At 40.5% G+C, this 16,749-nt stretch overlaps 2 protein-coding genes across 4 annotated transcripts; both read right to left on the bottom strand.

Annotated features, from left to right (window-relative positions):
* Nucleotides 1–6,434: 6,434 nt before the first annotated feature.
* On the bottom strand, nt 6,435–8,320 carry LOC138606234 (EEF1A lysine methyltransferase 3-like). Its single transcript, XM_069678696.1, has 3 exons — nt 7,893–8,320; nt 7,685–7,796; nt 6,435–7,272 (listed from the first exon to the last, which is right to left on the bottom strand). The coding sequence occupies exons 1-3, from the start codon at nt 8,052–8,054 to the stop codon at nt 6,875–6,877; spliced, it is 672 nt and encodes a 223-aa protein (XP_069534797.1). The 5' UTR covers nt 8,055–8,320; the 3' UTR covers nt 6,435–6,874.
* Nucleotides 8,321–8,752: 432 nt separating this feature from the next.
* On the bottom strand, nt 8,753–16,245 carry stx16 (syntaxin 16). 3 transcript variants are annotated; one of them, XM_069679047.1, is made up of 8 exons: nt 15,850–16,245; nt 12,513–12,620; nt 12,275–12,415; nt 11,925–12,087; nt 11,700–11,788; nt 10,990–11,133; nt 10,387–10,467; nt 8,753–10,232 (listed from the first exon to the last, which is right to left on the bottom strand). In XM_069679047.1, exons 1-8 carry the CDS (start codon nt 15,928–15,930, stop codon nt 10,131–10,133), a joined length of 909 nt encoding a protein of 302 aa, XP_069535148.1. In that variant the 5' UTR covers nt 15,931–16,245; the 3' UTR covers nt 8,753–10,130. The 3 variants fall into 3 exon arrangements, with proteins under 3 accessions (XP_069535148.1, XP_069535147.1, XP_069535149.1); XM_069679046.1 differs by having other exon boundaries at nt 15,805–16,245; XM_069679048.1 differs by lacking the exon at nt 15,850–16,245 and adding an exon at nt 12,729–14,110.
* Nucleotides 16,246–16,749: the final 504 nt, after the last annotated feature.

A 16,749-nucleotide genomic window follows, 5' to 3' on the forward strand; every position in this document is an offset into this window, starting at 1 on the left:
GCAGGGCTAGAGGTAAATCAGAGGAAGATGAGAACTGAACTGATTTTTCACAAGGGTCCAGATGAAGAGGAGGAGGGAAGGTTTCTGGGTTGCCTGCAGCAGAAGCAGCATCCGCATCAGGATTAAGAGCTGACGGACAGACTGGGTCCTCTTCCAAAAGAGAAGCTAACCCTGTGTCTGCCTTATTTAATGCATCTTGGGGAGATGGAAGCTCAGAGGGTAAGAGCACACCCAAATGTGATGGAGTCTCCTCAAAGTCTGAGCCTGAGGGTGAGGTAGGAGAACAGTTAGAGGGTTCAGTCAGCGGTTCAATGTCCTCCTCAATTTTGATCTCCATTTGAGTTTGAAAGTCTGTTGCATTTTCTATGGTATTATGCAAATCACCTGTAGAATCTTCAGTGACTTGCTTTGGTAGTTGCTCTTCATTCATAAAACACTCTGTTGCACAAGCAACGTCTTCTGCCTGAATACAATCAATTTGCTGCAAAATGTTGACCTCTGTGGAGCATTCTTTGGTTGTTTGGAATGTCTCTTCCATAATGCGGTCTGTAGGATGCTCAGTGACTTCTTTTGATAGCTGCTCTTCAGTTGTAGAACTGTCCTTTACACAAGGAGCATCCTCAGCTTGGACACGTTCAAATTGTTGCAGCAAAATGTTGACTTCTGCATTATCCTTAATAGCGCCTGTAGGATCCTTATCAGCGTCTACTATTTGTTGCTCATCAGTGACATTGCTCTCTGTAAGATGAGGAGAATCGTCTGGTTGCCCCTTTTTAAAATCCTCCTTTGACACCGGCTCCTCTGTCATATTTTTGGCAAGGTCGTTGAGGGCGTCACTGATTTCAGTTTTTATCAGCTTTGATGTTTCATCCTCTTCATCATGCTCCCAAACACCACTGGAAAACTCTTCTGCAGGTTGATTAATTGAATCAAGAGGAGAAGGGCTAATGGAGTGGTCTGTATAGGGTGTGGAGCTTGGGGAAAAGTCTGTCGATAGAAGAGGAGATGGAAGTTGGTGTGATGGGGTGTGTGAGGGAGATCTGGACTCAGGATAAAGACCTAGGTTTTCCTCAGAATTAAGGGAATTTAATTCAGGATGCTGAGAGGAGGTATCGTTTTCAACAGGCTGATTTTGTTCGTGATTCTGCTCAGTTGTATCCTCCTCACCAGTAGATTCAAGCCGAGGATCCTCAGTCAATTCAATTTCAACTGAACATTCAATGTCTTTTCTGGATTCAGAGCAAATCTCATCCTCTTCAGACATAGTAGACACCTGCTCCTGTGGTTCTGCAAATTCCTGACCACCTTTTTCTGCTACCTGATCTTTGGCATCATCTTTCTCTTGCAAACAAACGGCATCCTCAGTCAACCTAACCTCAGTCTGATTCTGTGACTGTTCCTCCTCCTCTATTGTGTCTTCTTGGATTTGTTCAACTGCATCATAAGCGTTATCTTCAATTGGAGAAGGGTCAACTTTCCGGTTTTCCACAAATGAGTCAAGGATTGCGTCTTTGAGTTGCTGCTCGGTGATGCTGTCCTGTAAAGGGATTCCTAGGATTCTTTCAGCGCGCTCCGCCATGGTCTCCCCTTCAGAAACTGAGGATGGCAACATGCAGGGGAAGGAAATTTCACTTTCTGCTTCAGGTTCCTTTTCTTCTCGAAGATCTGAGTCTAGTTCAGTCTCGAGCACGTCATTAAGGCGCAAGGGGTTTGATTGATCAGTTGTCATGTCCTGATTCAGCTGACTGTTTGTTTGAGAATATTCAGGAGAGATGGTAGAGGGAATTTCAAGTGGACTGTCTTCAGTGTGTGGCGCGGAGTGTAAATAATGAACATGCTCTTTCTTCGGTGATGGAATCAGCTCCATTTTAACAAGAACACAGGTTGTGTCAATAACTAGTAGACCATTACTGTCCTCTGACTCGTTGGCTTGTGTGATGTCCAGTCTCCTAACTTCAATGTCAATTGGATGAACTTTAAGAGAGTCCTCTTGGTTGAGCAAAACATCTGATTCTCCTTCCCCGTCCTTTACTCTCAAGCATGTGGATGAACTCTCAGTTTCTGCCCTGTTTGTTAAACTAGGCTCCCTCCACAAAGGGTACTTGAGTGACACAGGCTGCACTGACTTCCCAAATGCAGAATCAACATGATTTGTATCAACTCTCTCTGGAGAAACACCTGTCTCTGATTTATTTGACAGACTATCCTCTAGCATCTCACTTTCTTCACCAGTTGGTGTTTCCTTCTCTTTTGCTTGGACATTTCTCAAATCAGATGCATTTGACTGGTCTGTAAGTGCTGGCGCTCTAAAGTCTACCTCATCTGGAACATTGTCACCACTGTCACTGAGATCTTTAGAAACCTCTCCTGATTCTGTGTTTTGAATGTTTGCTTGCAAGGTACAAAGTGGTAAGGATGGGGTTTCTGGGGTGCCTGCTATTCGAGACACCAAGCAGAATATGGTCATCCCACCTGTCTTTTTGTTCAGTCTAAACTTCCTTCCTTCAATGACTTTTGAGGATGGCTCGTCATATGTCTTTTTATTCTGAACTTCTTGTAACACTTGTGGCTGTTGCAGAGACATCATACCTTCATGTTGTATGTTTGTTGTCTGGAAATCAGGACTGCTTGCCTGCAAAGCATCTGTTTCCCGTCTGCTGTGCTTTGTTCCTTCAAGCTCATGAAAGATTTTTTGATTCCCATCTGGTTTTGTAAAATCTTCATCAACTTTTCTGTGACCCAGCAGCTCTAAAGAGACATCCTTCTCCCTGAGTGTGGGCTGTGACCAGTACGTTTGACCTTTACCTTCCTGTTCCAAACTGGTGTCACAGTGCTGCAATACAGGTGAATTTTTATGCGGGCTGTTGTATGGAGGAGGAGCAATGTAGCCAGGAGGTTGGCTGAACATCCTCCTTTGGTAGCTGGTCTTATCTTTAATGTCCAACATGTGGCTTGTGTCAGTGGCAGGAGTTTGACATTGATAGTGGGTCAAAGCTTGCTGTCTCGCTCCTCTATCCCACAGTGCTGATTCTCTTAGGTTTGCAGATTGTATGACTTGTTGCAGCGCTGCTACTCGAGGATCTGTCCCAGTCCTGCTGCTGTCCCTGTCTGGAGCCCTGCTCTGTCCCAGCCCCTGAGAGGCTCCCCTCATCTCTGCCTCTATACGTTTCCTCCTTGGAAGTGAATGGCTGTATCGAGCTGCCCAAGCCTCCAGCTCTCGGTAGCTATTGTCGCTCTTCTTAGTTAAAACTTCCCTGTTGTAGCGGACGGGACTACAGGGCTCCCACCTCCTCTGCCATCCCTCTCTCAGATATCCTCTCTCATATTCCCTTGCTGCTCGTTGACCTGCTGTCCACTCTCTGTCTCTGGCTGCTTGAAGCTGATATTCTCCAAGGTCCTGGTGCTGCTGAGGATTACGGTCAAGAATAAAAGGAAATTGAGAAGAAGTAAGACTGGTGAAATCTTGGTCCGTCCAGTTAGTGTTCTCCTGTGGAGCCCCTCCTGTTCTTGATCCCGGTAAAGTCCAGTAACTGGACTCCCTGCTTTGATCTTGCTGCCCACTGTAGTACAGTGGATAATGGGATGCCTGAGGTGTTTCATGATAGCTGTGGGAGAAATGGCAGAGTAAATTGAGATAATTTAATTACCCATCTGGCTGAGTTTTAGTAAATCTTCCAATGACAAGTTGCAAACCAATGAGGCAACTGACTCTTTGTTAAGCAATTACTCTTTGTCACCAAATTCTTGAAGGAGCACAAATCAAGTACAAGTTGGAGTTGTCAAACAAGCATAGAAATGGCAACAAACTCTAATGGGAAATTAATCATAGCACTGAACTCACTTATGTGCACAGTTTCTCCCAGGAACAGTACCAAATCTGGAGTACAAAGGCGATTGCCCCTGATTCTCAGGCCAGAACTCCATCTGTTGGTCCGATATACAGATCTGAAACATGAAATTAAGAATTATATACTTTAAACTGTTGTCACTATAATGAGAAGTGAAGAAGTCTCGCCTGTAATTTGATATTATGTGTAAATCGAGAGTTAGGTAAACACGTACAACACGTACCTTTAATCACTGTTTTCAGATTATTGTCGTGCTGCTCATGAGATGAGTTGAGGTCTAATGAAGTCCAAAGAGGAAAACTTGTTTTAAAAGGACGGTGGGTTTTCAGTCCCCCTCCCACTTTACACACACACACACACACACACACACACACACACACACACACACACACACACACACACACACACACACACACACACACACACACACACACACACGCACACATACTCCCTTCACACAGTTAGCCCATCCTGCTCTCATCCAGACAACATGCCCAGTTCAAATACCAATTTAAACTTATCTTTAACTGCATCAACTCTTTTTAAAGCTGTACAAAACAAAGGAGACGGGCCAATAAATAATGCAGATAGAGTCTGACCATCTTCAGTATTGTAACAGGATTCATGTTTATTTTGTATTCAGCCCGATTCTAATAAAATAATATTCCAAACCTATATTACGGGTAAGACACTGTTTACACAGCTGTGCCATACTACTTTAGAATTGAATGTTCTCTGCAGTAAGCATAACTACTTCCAATCTACACAGTTTTCATAACTTTAGCCAAATAATCATGTATAACAACAAAACCAATGATCCGCACTTTGCATGACACACGCGTGGGAGGTGCTCGGCCTGATGGGGAGCAGACTCTGCATGGAGATAGGATCAGTTGTTTTGTCGGCTGAATTGTGGCAGAGGGAGAGACGGGCAGCGGACGGGTTGTGTCCCTTTCTTTGAAACTCTCCAGCGTAACAAACAGGCTTTCCTTCTCTGAACAGAAAGTCTGTACATCAGCAGAGAGCAGGAGAGAGGGGATGAAGTGCGCACAGACAGCAGGCTGCAGGGAGGGCAATCTGTTGATGTTGACAGAATAGTTTGGGATGGGATGGGCTTTGTTTTGGGTGGTTTATATCTTAATTTAAAAAAAAGAAATTATTGGATATTAACAGCACATACATCCACAGATGAAATATAGGTTTTTCCATATCCAGACCTGCTTTATTATTACTAAGAAGAATTTCTGGTGAGAGCAGGATCCAAGTTAGAAAACAATGTGACAGAAACAAAGGAAGACAACTAAAAATGTTTACATGACACTTTCAAATTCAGTCACAACTCTATCAAGCAATCAAATTAGATAAACTAGACCCAGCTATATTATTATGTAACTCCAGTCTTAGCTGAGGAACAACTGGACAGTTTCTGCATCTGCTGAGCTTTGAGGCCCAGAAATGATAATGAGAGATGTGTAGTAATAACATTTCATACTTAAATAGAAGTAACATCTACTGACAACTAAATAGTGTTTTAGTAGTAACTGACTTTTAAAGCCAAAATTATTTTTCTGTACTATTCGTGACCAAAGCGGTCTCCGTTGGTGTCATTTGATCAGATTTGTTGACATTGACGAAGAGATGTCAGATGCTGCTGGGTCAGTCAACTGTGGGCAACCCTGATTAATGCATGCAGTATGTGATGTCATCTTTAACCAGCAGAGTCCTGCACACCTCAAACCAGTCATAAGACCATAGACAAAAACACAAAGACAGAAAAGTCTGATATAATAATACACGGTCTAATAACTTTTGCAGAAAATGTATCATGTGGACCCAATCACTCAAAGTAAGAAAAAAATGGTATTAGGGCTCTTAAAGCTGTGATTATGCGACACCATTGCAGAAACCAAACAAGAATGACTTTTGAGTGTTTTTGAACAGGTTGCCGTGTCACCTCCACTCATAAAGGATACGCTGGTGAGACTATAATTGTTTAACTGAGAGGACAATCAGAAATGTGGAAAGGACATATGGGATTTACTTTAGAGGTATCCAAGATGTTGCCCGAGAGTAGCAGTTGACCCTTTGTTTTTTAACATTGCAAAGCTCCTCTTTGATAATTCAGCATGACGATGACAATGTGAAGTGGAAATTAAGGAATAGAGAGATGAGAAAAGGCAGACTCTTAAATTCCTGAGCTGATCCCTGTCACTGTGAGAACAAGTTCAGACATGAGAGGCTAAAAACAAGTCCCTCTGCCTGCTGACTAACGACCATTTCTTTACATAACATAACTGATTATATCAAACTGCAATGAGAACTTTAACTTGTTTTGTCATTGTGATGGGTTACAAAGTGCATTTAGAGTGCTCACAGCAAATGGCTTGATGTTGGTGAAAATGTAACCAGGTTCCTGTAAAACAAAATTATCAATCTAACAAGAAGATAAAGACACACATGGTGCTCAATAATACAAAGAACAAGATGTCCTTATTTTGGTGGGATACATTTCTCAACTAATCACACTTAAGAACCAATTTAAAAACAATTGCCAGATCATCAGAATACTTTATTCAAGCCAACTGACATTTTCTTTTTTACTTAAGTTACTTAAAATATCCAGTGTAGTAAGATAAATATATAAATAAAAGAAACATTCCTCTGTTTAGTGCATCTCAAAGGAGCATGTGAACTCAACTCTGACCTCAGACATGAAACCAAACCTTAAGATTTATAAGTGATTGAATTAAACAATTGTCAACACAGGGATAGCCCTCGTTTCTTTAGAAAAGCTGTACAAATAGATGTATCTCTATTTGCATTATAAAATACAAAATTGCAGCTTAAATAGAACAATTTAGTCGCTTATAGGTTGACATCAACAGCTGTGCACGTTGCACAATTAATTCACCGCTTTCACTGTTTTTTCTTTCTAAAAAGGCACATGATATACCAGTCATAACTGGTCTCAGCAATGTAACTAATCCAAGTCCCAGGTCTGACTCTGTACCAGGTAGTGTCTGCTGTCACTGGTCTTTCTTTAGAGATGCCCTGAATATATTAATGTTTTGTTTTTCATCACGGTGCACAAGCTCCACATTAAATCTGCTTGGCAGATGTTCCTCATAGAAAATTTGTGTCCCATGCTCTCTTCTCATTTTGGATGACAGATATACCAGGCCTCCACCCTTGCACAAATGAGCCAGTGTGTCCACCAGCAGTGGGTAAGTCTCTGGGAGGTAAATTATATCTGCACAAAGCACGAGATCCCAGTCAGAAGGGAAGTTCATTTGGTCCTCACCCCAGGAGAGAGGGAGGACAGTGGGGAGGGCGGTAGGCCAACCACTGGGTGGCATGTTGGCAGAGACGTTGACTTGAAGTTGTGGGAGGGCCAAAGGAAGGTCTGTGAGGGTCACGATGGCACCTGAAAAGATATGAAGATGTTCTTGAACTTTCTACTCACCTGCAACCTTTTATACCTAAAGTGTCTTTAACACAGAAAACATATTGAAGTAATTTGTATTTGTAAAAGTTATCAGGATATTTGAAATTGTTGAATGAGTGACCGTGAGAAATGGACAACTCTGACACCAGACCAGCAACACCTGCTGGGACAGCTGCAGTGTATTAGAGTGCCTCTGGTGGAAATCTCATGCAACAGTTAGAGAGAGAGTTATTACCGAAAGGACAAGCAAAGAGTTGACTTAAGAAACGAACTTTTAATGTGCAACCAGTCTGTAAATGTTCAGGCGCGTATTATGTAATTCATAATCGCGTACATGAACCCATTCCTCCACAGTTTAGACAAAATTAAAGGGTGCGCAACAACAACATACCCATGCGTGCTGCCAAAATACCGACCACACCGGTCCCTGATCCCAGCTCTATGATGCGCTTTCCTCTTAACTCCACCGACTGCTTCTCAAAGTAATTACACAGCTGTAACGCCTGTTCACACACACAAATACATATCATTAGACAGAAGTCACACCGACATAGCGAGGACATTGTCACAATATTAACGCGAATCAGGATGGTCCTTACAGCCTCCCAGACCGGGGCAGCCACGCCGAGGTTTGCCCCGAACACCTGTCTTATATTCAGCTCCTGACCGCACAAACTGTAAACGGTATCCTGAGAAAATGTTTCGTCAAACAGAAAGTCATCAACAGGGAACGGGTCGTCTTCATCATCTTTACTAATCATGGTTTTTTTAAAATTAAATACGTCTAGTAGAATAAAGTCGGCTACGTTGACAAACACGAGCACAGGCTATGATTGAACGTCTTCCAGGTCAAATAATATAAAGTAGCTTTTAGCTATGCTTAGCTAGCATGTCTCAAACAGCTGTAGACGTTGCACTGCAAAGAATGCAACATACTTAAGATATTGCCTCACATACTAGTGAGGGGTGTACAACTTCTATATGAACTGAAACTGGGCGATAGGTTTCAAAATCACAGTAGTGTACTTTCTGGTTATACGAGGCTTTTACTTTGAAAGGAAAAATAAACACACATAGTTTCCGGGTTACTGGAGCTACATGTAAACAGTGTAGTTCATTCTTGAACACGTAGACTTGAACTAATACGGTATGGAGGATTGTAAAAAAAAAAAAAAAAAAAAAAATGCTCTGATTAAATCTTATTCGTCACCTTTGGACATATAATCTCCTTTTATATTTGTAAATCTGAGATTTTGTTATTGAGGCAATGCTACTTCTTGGCAACTTTAGGTACCTCCTGCATTCAAATGAGTAAAGATCATAGCAATAGTAACTGCTTTTGCATCACAATAAATAAAGATACTTTATCTTCTTTTCTTGGCAGCATTTACCACAATATATATTGACTGTTTAAGCTGTAAGCATGCATCAGTGCTGCAATGCAAACCACAAAACACCATCATGTTCCAGGTTTATTTAAAAAACAAGTTGTCGTCTCCTCGTCAGTTTCGTTTGGAAAACAAAACTTAAGCAGAGTACCACTAGGACATAAACCATTTCACACACACAGATTCACAACAATGACAGAGATGATTTAACGAGTGTATAAAGTGTAGATTTGAGTACAGATATGTTAAAGAAAAGCTCTTCATCATTTCAGCTTATCAGTCTTTATCGAACACAACAACATGTAAAGAATTTCCAACACAAGCTAAAATGTACTGTGTCCAATCTGAAAAATAAAGTCATAATGCTGTCTTCATACGTCTGCTTGTGCTGGACTACATCACAGTTTTTTCTCAGTGGAAAGGACAATAACTGTTGAGTTTGGACTACAGATACACTTTACTCATCATACAGTAATTCTGCCTCAGACAGAAGAACTCTGAACCTCTTGATTATTTGACGTTATTAAAAAATAAATAAATCTTTTCATCATACAGATGACAGTAGTATTACATCCATAACACAGCCACCTTCCCCCTCAGGCCTCAATATGTGCAAACTGCAAGAGTTTAAAAAAGGTAGCACTTTATGCAAGGACCATGTAAAACAAAACATTTAAGTGTTTTTAAAATGAGCACTTGATGAAAAGTGCAGCATGATTTTAAAATTAGTCGATGAATTTGATGTCCGTCTACCTCCTCCCCAGGCGAACAGTGGAGTAACAACAATCAATACATTGGAGAGTAAAAAAAACAAACATGTGGTCCTTAATCTGATGGAATATATTTGGTACTAGATGACTTATCTAATCCTGTTACATAACGTTTAGTCTTTCAAGCTAAAATACTGAGCCAGGACATGTAATGTTGAGATGCATATTTGTCTTTCACAAACGTGTTCTTGTCACAGCATCGTCACAAAAACAAATGTTTGCGATGATATTGGACAGACAGAATGCAGTGTCACACGACAAACGTCACAATTCGTGCTTTGAGTTCAAGCAGAAAGATCTCTGCATGAGTATTTAAACATCTGGAGTCCATTTTTATACACAGCAGAGTGTTTTCTTTTGTTAAGACACATATGCCAACATCATCTGGTTCCTCTGATCTCTGTCACACAGTCTTGGCGATTTGGATGTGATTCACTTGCTAAAGTAGCCACAGCTCAAACTGATTGTTGATTATTTCTTTCATTTAAATAAATCACATAACTCCTCCACACAGACCAAAGTGCACCTGCAAAGAGACGTGGATTTCTTTTTCTTCGTTTCCTGGTGGGTTTGAAAGGCAGTCAGCTTTGTTTTGAAGCAGAACTGAGAACAAGTCCGAGTCCACACAGATGCACAACAAACACCCACACAGACAAACAAAAGCCAGAGGAATGCATAATTAAAACTTTGTTCCAAAAAGAATAATAATTAGAACAATGACTATGACAAAGAGGATCAAAATGACCAGCATCTTTCTGTTTTTCTTCTGATACTGTTCCGCCTGCAAAGGAAACAGGAAAAATGTCAAATAATGCATTTCACTTCACAAGCACTTCATCAAGTGTCTCCACCACTTGGATTAAAATGTATGTGTTCACTGTAGGATTAGTGGATCCTGTGTGGTGTTGATAGTGTCACGAGGGTTTTGTGTTTACCTTTTGTAACTGTTTAAGTCCGTCTTCTGTTTTAACACAAGCCTGCTCCACATTGAAGTCAATTCTGTCAAGAACTGTGCCCTGTAGGAGGAAGAGGGAGACATTCTGTGAGCAAACAAAACTTTAATCTGTAGACTTTAAACAAAGATGACATTGTATGTCGGCAGTTTGCTGCAGCATAACTAGACGTGCGTGACCCTACCTTGTTTAACTGCAGCATCTTGCTTGCTTGCATTGTCCATACAGACAGTGTTTCTAATACATTGAGTCATCCGTTGAAAATGGCCACCAATAATCTAATATTTCATTTTATTACATTATAAATGTATAAGCCTAGACATACATTTAGAATGGATTAAGAAAGTGTAAATCCTGTGTTTGACATATTGTATAATATAGACATGGGAAATGTAGTGACAGGTGTAAAATTGCTGGTTGGATGTCAATATCAGTATCCATACGCTAACGTCTGTTTTTTCTATGAAGTGTGTGGAAAGCCTAACCTCTAGTTCAACCTCCAATTTTTGGTACCTCAGTGACTGGACTCATGACAAGACATGTGTTAAATTCTGTGCACAGGTATGTCAGCATTGCTTTAAATACCTGCTCCACCACCATTCCAGCCAAGTCCCGGAAAATCTCATTTAGATCCGAGATGGATTGAACTATCTGTCGGATCTCCCTCTCTCGCTCTTCAACCATAACCGTGTTCTCCTCCACCAGCATCAGCTGGTCGTCTGTGAACCCCTGAAAGGGTTGAAACAAGAAGATGTTTTTGTTGTAAGACAACTTTAACAATTAGAAAACGAATAGACAACGCTTCAGCAAACAAGACTTCCTTTATTCCAAAAGTTGTTCTAGTGAAACAATTTAAACTTGGTAAATGTTGAAGAACATGCTGATGACAGAGGCATTAAGATGTGCTTCTTCACACTCATGTTGCCCTTAAAAAGTTGCACTGAAAACATCTTCAGTGTTAAATGCAAAAGTATTAGTGGTATGGTTTTAAATCCTCTTAGCATCATACTTAGGACTAATTTCTACAAGGACAACCTAATAATCAAAGTACAGCAATGTCTTCAGGAATCTAAATAAAAAGCTAGAATATTAAAGAATAATATAACAGCATTGAATATATATTTTTAAAATAGATGTACTTTAAAATTTGGAGATTTACATTTTTTTTCTATTTCAGTCATTTGTGACAGTAGAGAGATATACTTTATTTGTGTCAAAACTGACTGACTGAAAAAATGTAAAATGTACAAATGCTGAATTCAAACTTGCATAACACAGTGGAAAAAATGAGTCACCTTATCATATACAGCTAGTTCTTCGTCCTCCTCCATTAGGGGCCCAGAGTCAAAAAAGTGCTTTGATCTCTCCTCGCGGTTCTTCATACCTGGAATGTAAACAATAACATGGTGCTGAGATGGCATGAAAACAAAAACAACTCCACGATAAGAGAGTTTGGAGCTTCAACTTTGACGGTCCGAACACGGGAAGCAACTTTGAAGGCTATTTCCTGCGGGGCTTACGTTTTAGGTAGCCGGACTGTGTGTGCCTGAAATTGGTGGAGAGCTCCTGCAGACTCTGTGCCAGCGACGAGACCACGTTTCTCAGTAACCTCTCCTCCTGCTCGGTGCAGTGACCACAGCGAGACTGCAGGCCTGTCACGGCTCGCTGGCATCGATGAAACATCTGCGAGCAGAAATACAGAGCATGTTTCACTTCAAACTCTTTAGCGTGAATTATCAGAGGCTTCCATATCCACTCACTCAGACAGTCACAGGATAGCTGATCAATACTATATTAAGCTCTTATGTGCTCGAGTAGAAACATCCACCAATTAATTTATGTCTATTACTACACTGGTTTATAACTGTACCTGTGTAATCTCCTGAGTAGTGATTTCTATTGCATGCTCCTCTTCACTACTGTCATCAAGTGTAGGACGATTCATATGCTTGTCATGAAGTATCGCCAGCTCCTTCATCTTCTGCCGAACCCGTGTGATTTCATACTGGATCTGAGGAGAAATACACGTTGGTTAAAAGCAACTATGACGAGACTCAAGTCAAATGGAATTTACAGGTAGGTCTCTCTGTTCAGAGCGTTTGTTTTACCTCATCCACCCCCTCTATCCATTTGGGGGGCAGTTTCTTGGTGACTCCAATGGCAGCTTCAGGATCCAGACTAATCCCCGACACCAGAGCCATGCGATCATCAGCCAACTAAAAACAGATGTATTCTATTAAAACATTTTAAATGATAATTCAAATGCGACGGTAGTGTACCATTTTGAGCATCTACAGTAAATCTACCAAGGGAAACGACAGTACCTCATCAAGCTCCTAATTTGGTTGGCAGATAGCCGAGTGGTCCCATCCAAAACAGAACGAAGAAAAGGAGAAAAAGACAGAAGTAACAGGAAGTGAGCCCCAGAAAATGAGCAGGTGATACCAAAATAAAAGTGTTTTTTAATCCAGTCCCACCAACAAGTAATTACCTTGAACTAAAAATGGTAACTGTACAGCAGTGGTATATTGAGTCTGGCTGCTGAATTCAACCATTCACATTTTACTTAAGTGTCAACATAGAGTGTGAATGTAAAATAAATCAAAAATCGTTTTTATCCTGAAACTATAAGTGCTGTAATTCCACTTTAAACAAATGATTACATGTAACAAACAGTGGGGGGAAAAAAGCCTCAAGATCACCTGAGAGATTATAAAAAGAAAAGAGACATCAGGAAGTAAACGTGTGAGATTCATCAGTCATGTATTTCTAGTATCTTAAGCTGTCAACATCTACAATGTTTGATTGGACTTGTTTTGAATATTTATGCATCTTTTGTTTCTGTCTTGTTTCAGCTCAAACAGGCCCCTCCGCCTTCTGGCAAAGTCATTCGTTTGAAGAGTGAGAGTACCGCAGCTCGTCTGAGCTGAATGTGTATCTTCTAATGGCAAACAAAGTAGTTTAAGTTGAGTCATTTCCTTTTAAACAGAGCAAATATATTTCAGCCTGTGGATATGTAGGTGTATTATGCTCTGCTGTAAAATGAAATGAAAGTGGCATACTACTGTATAAACACCTTTGTTGTAAATTTGTTTTCAGTTTCACTTTGTTACTTAAAAAAAAAAAGAATAAGTTTCCAATTCATTAATTATTATTAATTTTTCTTTACCAATTGATGCACCGAAATCTGCTCTGTGACATTGATGGAAAGGTAAGAGATGTTTAAATCAAGAAGCCTGATAAAAAGACAAACAGGACATAATATACACTGAACACGCACTGTGCAAAACAAGTTAGACATTAAGGCATAAACAATTTTTGCATGTAACATTTTACATTTGAGCTACATGACACAAAGTAAGGCTGAGAGTTGGAACAGTGTAAGAAGTGTCCAGAAAAGGACTTGAAGGATGGCTTCTTTTGTCAACTGATCTTGATAAGAGGAGACTAAGAAATCTCCGCTCTATGACAGAATATACTATTCTTCTTCACCACACAAATTATTTTAAGAAAACCACTGAGAGCTGAGAACAAACTCAGCAACATGATGGGAGGCCTGTTGGGCAAACACCACTATCTCTATGCTGCGTTAAAGATGATGAGGCTTGATGAAGTACACAGAGCTGAAACTGAAAAACAGGACCGACTGATGACGCACTTGTAAAACTGCAGGTGACTGACTGAGTGAGTGATGAATGGGTGATGTGTTTGCTCTCAGTAGGTCAAATAACAGACAGCGTTTAAGCAGTTCATCTGCCGAACACAGCAGCTGCATTGTCAGGCATGAGTCACTTTGTGCAAAATGTTCTCAGCTCTGGAGGCCACAAAATCAGTTTCCCTTCACCATACAGTAGATGCTGATTGTCCTGAGGTGAAGCCCAGCACACCACCCTACGCTGTGACAACCACAGAGATGCACTAACGGACAGTGTGCTTCCACGAGCTGCAACATTTTGAATGTTATGGCTGATTACGCAGTGTGATTGAAAGCTGAGCCTTTGCAAGATGTGTTTATCTGAGGAAACAAATGTGAAATTAAGGAGAAATCATTTTTCATTCTGCTCTTTAGCAGAAATAAGTAGCATATTTTGGGAAATGCAGTACAGACTCCTTTCATCATAAACTGATGGGATGTCTTTTCATGTTGAACGCCTCTGAGTGCGCAGGCTGGAAGAGATCAAACTACATCATCAAGCATTTTTCTGGTAAAATGTTCACAGTTGAGTGTGAATGGTCACACACACACACTAGACCTGCTAGGTGTGCTATGTATCCTGTACCTGGCCTCCTCTTCTGGAGACGTGAAGTGAACCCCAGCACAAACACAGGAGAGCAGTAAACTGTTCAAGCTTCCAAACAGACCTGGAGGAGTTTGTTGATTACCTTCTGCTTTTTAGTATTATTTTAATATTACTGCAATGAAGCTTTAACATGTTTATTAATAATAGAATTTGCATGTAGGGGTAAAGCTGTCTTTTAAAAATAACTGAATGTGAATTATTTCAAATGTCACCGATCCCATCTGCTAGATCTGTACTGGCCCTAAGCCCTGACTTTATCATGCAGGGTTTTTTTCTTCTATGAGAAACCTTTATTCAGTCACAGCGGGCAGACTCAGTTTTTGGTGGCACAACAATCTCTTGTGCAGACTTTTATGTTGCAGGCAGTGACGGAGCTTTTGTATACCCAGAGGTAAAATACTGGAAGCTGTATTAGGGAGAGTGAGAAGAGACTATCCCTAATTTTTGTTTTAAATTAGAATTGGTGAGATGCTGCAGATGGATGTTTTTTGTTGAAATTAGGAGTTTCTTGGTTTTCACGATGGCTATACTTGATGTAACCAAACTCAAGGATTATTAGTACATCTTAATGACAGAATCTACACAGCAGTTTTCCTCAGTTTGTGACACACATATATTGTTTGGCCTACTGAGCACAATCAGCTACATTCTTGTGGAACAAGTCACAGACAAAATTTGATCTTTATTAGATCAAATTACTATATTGGGCACAGAATGCTTTATACTAGAGAGGATCACTAAGTGGACAATAACAACATGCTTTAACTTTGACTAATTATCTTATCTACAAAACGGGGAAATGCAGATTAATATTTAGCAAATTTTATTTCATTTGTGTGATTTATACAAAAGACTTTTATCTATTAAGAGTTTAAAAAATATATATGCCTGCACACCCCTCTTCTTCTTCCTCCTCCATCACATCACACTGATCAATCAATCAGTCCTGAGGTGTATTTACGCAGCACAAGAAAACACTACCGACTTAGAAATCTCCCTGTGTAATGACTAGCAGCTACTTACACACACTTGTATCTAGCTAACACTGGCTATATGCAAACACACACAGTAAAATGTCAAAACGATGCAGACCACTCACCGCAGCATTGCTACGTGTACTCAGACGGGGGTCGTATGTACTCACTTGCTCAGCCAATATCTGCCGGTTTTGGATCGCATTGTTCCGCATTAACAAGAAGGCATCGGTCAGTCGCCTAGTGGCCATGACTGCCTTGTTAGAAATCTAAATTAATACTGAACAAAGTGCGGATCAGGCGACGGTTTGTCAAATTATGTCCACTGCCGCTGACCCGCTGCTAACACACCGCCAGCTTTAGCTTTAGCTTAGCCTGCGATAGATGATGAGGGAAAACTCGCGATACAGCGCCTACAATGGACAGCAAACGACCTTAGTATTATTTATCTGCCACGCATTTCTAATACTGATGTTGTAAATGAGAAACATGACCGACTATTTCTTCTCAAATTTTTGGATTGAACGTTAGATGAGAAGCGTTATTCCGCTTTGGGTAGCTGCGGAAGTAGGAAAACGTAAACACCTGCGTAGACTACCACTTCTTCTTCTACTCCTCAATTACTGCAGCTGTCAACTGTCACTGTAGCCCGTTATCGCCACCTTCTGCCTCGGCGGAGACACAGAATCAGATATTGTAGGCCTATATTAATTGACACCAAAAATACAAATAAAATAGTAGTCCAACAAGTATGCACTACGTTCTTATATAATAATGTTCAGTCTTGACCATGAAAATAATAGGCTAGTTTGACAAAACAATTCTGGCTCAAAGTCCACTTTCTAGCTTTTGTCTGTGATCTGAACTGTGCCTATTGCCAGATTTGTGTTTACTGTTGCACAGACAGATCTGTTGAGTTTCAAGCTCATTAGCTGTAATTATTCCATCGATAGCACTTGTGAACTTCTCGTCATGTAAGTAAAGCTCCACTCCAAAATCTGTTCTGCTTATTATAACAACTTGATGATTGAATTTTACTGCACAGAAGATGCATGCAGAGTTTGACATTG

Source organism: Semicossyphus pulcher, unplaced genomic scaffold, assembly GCF_022749685.1.
Source record: "Semicossyphus pulcher isolate SPU_LCO1_2020_fin unplaced genomic scaffold, fSemPul1.0.p SCAF_3, whole genome shotgun sequence".
Classification (NCBI taxonomy): Eukaryota; Metazoa; Chordata; class Actinopteri; order Labriformes; family Labridae; genus Semicossyphus; species Semicossyphus pulcher.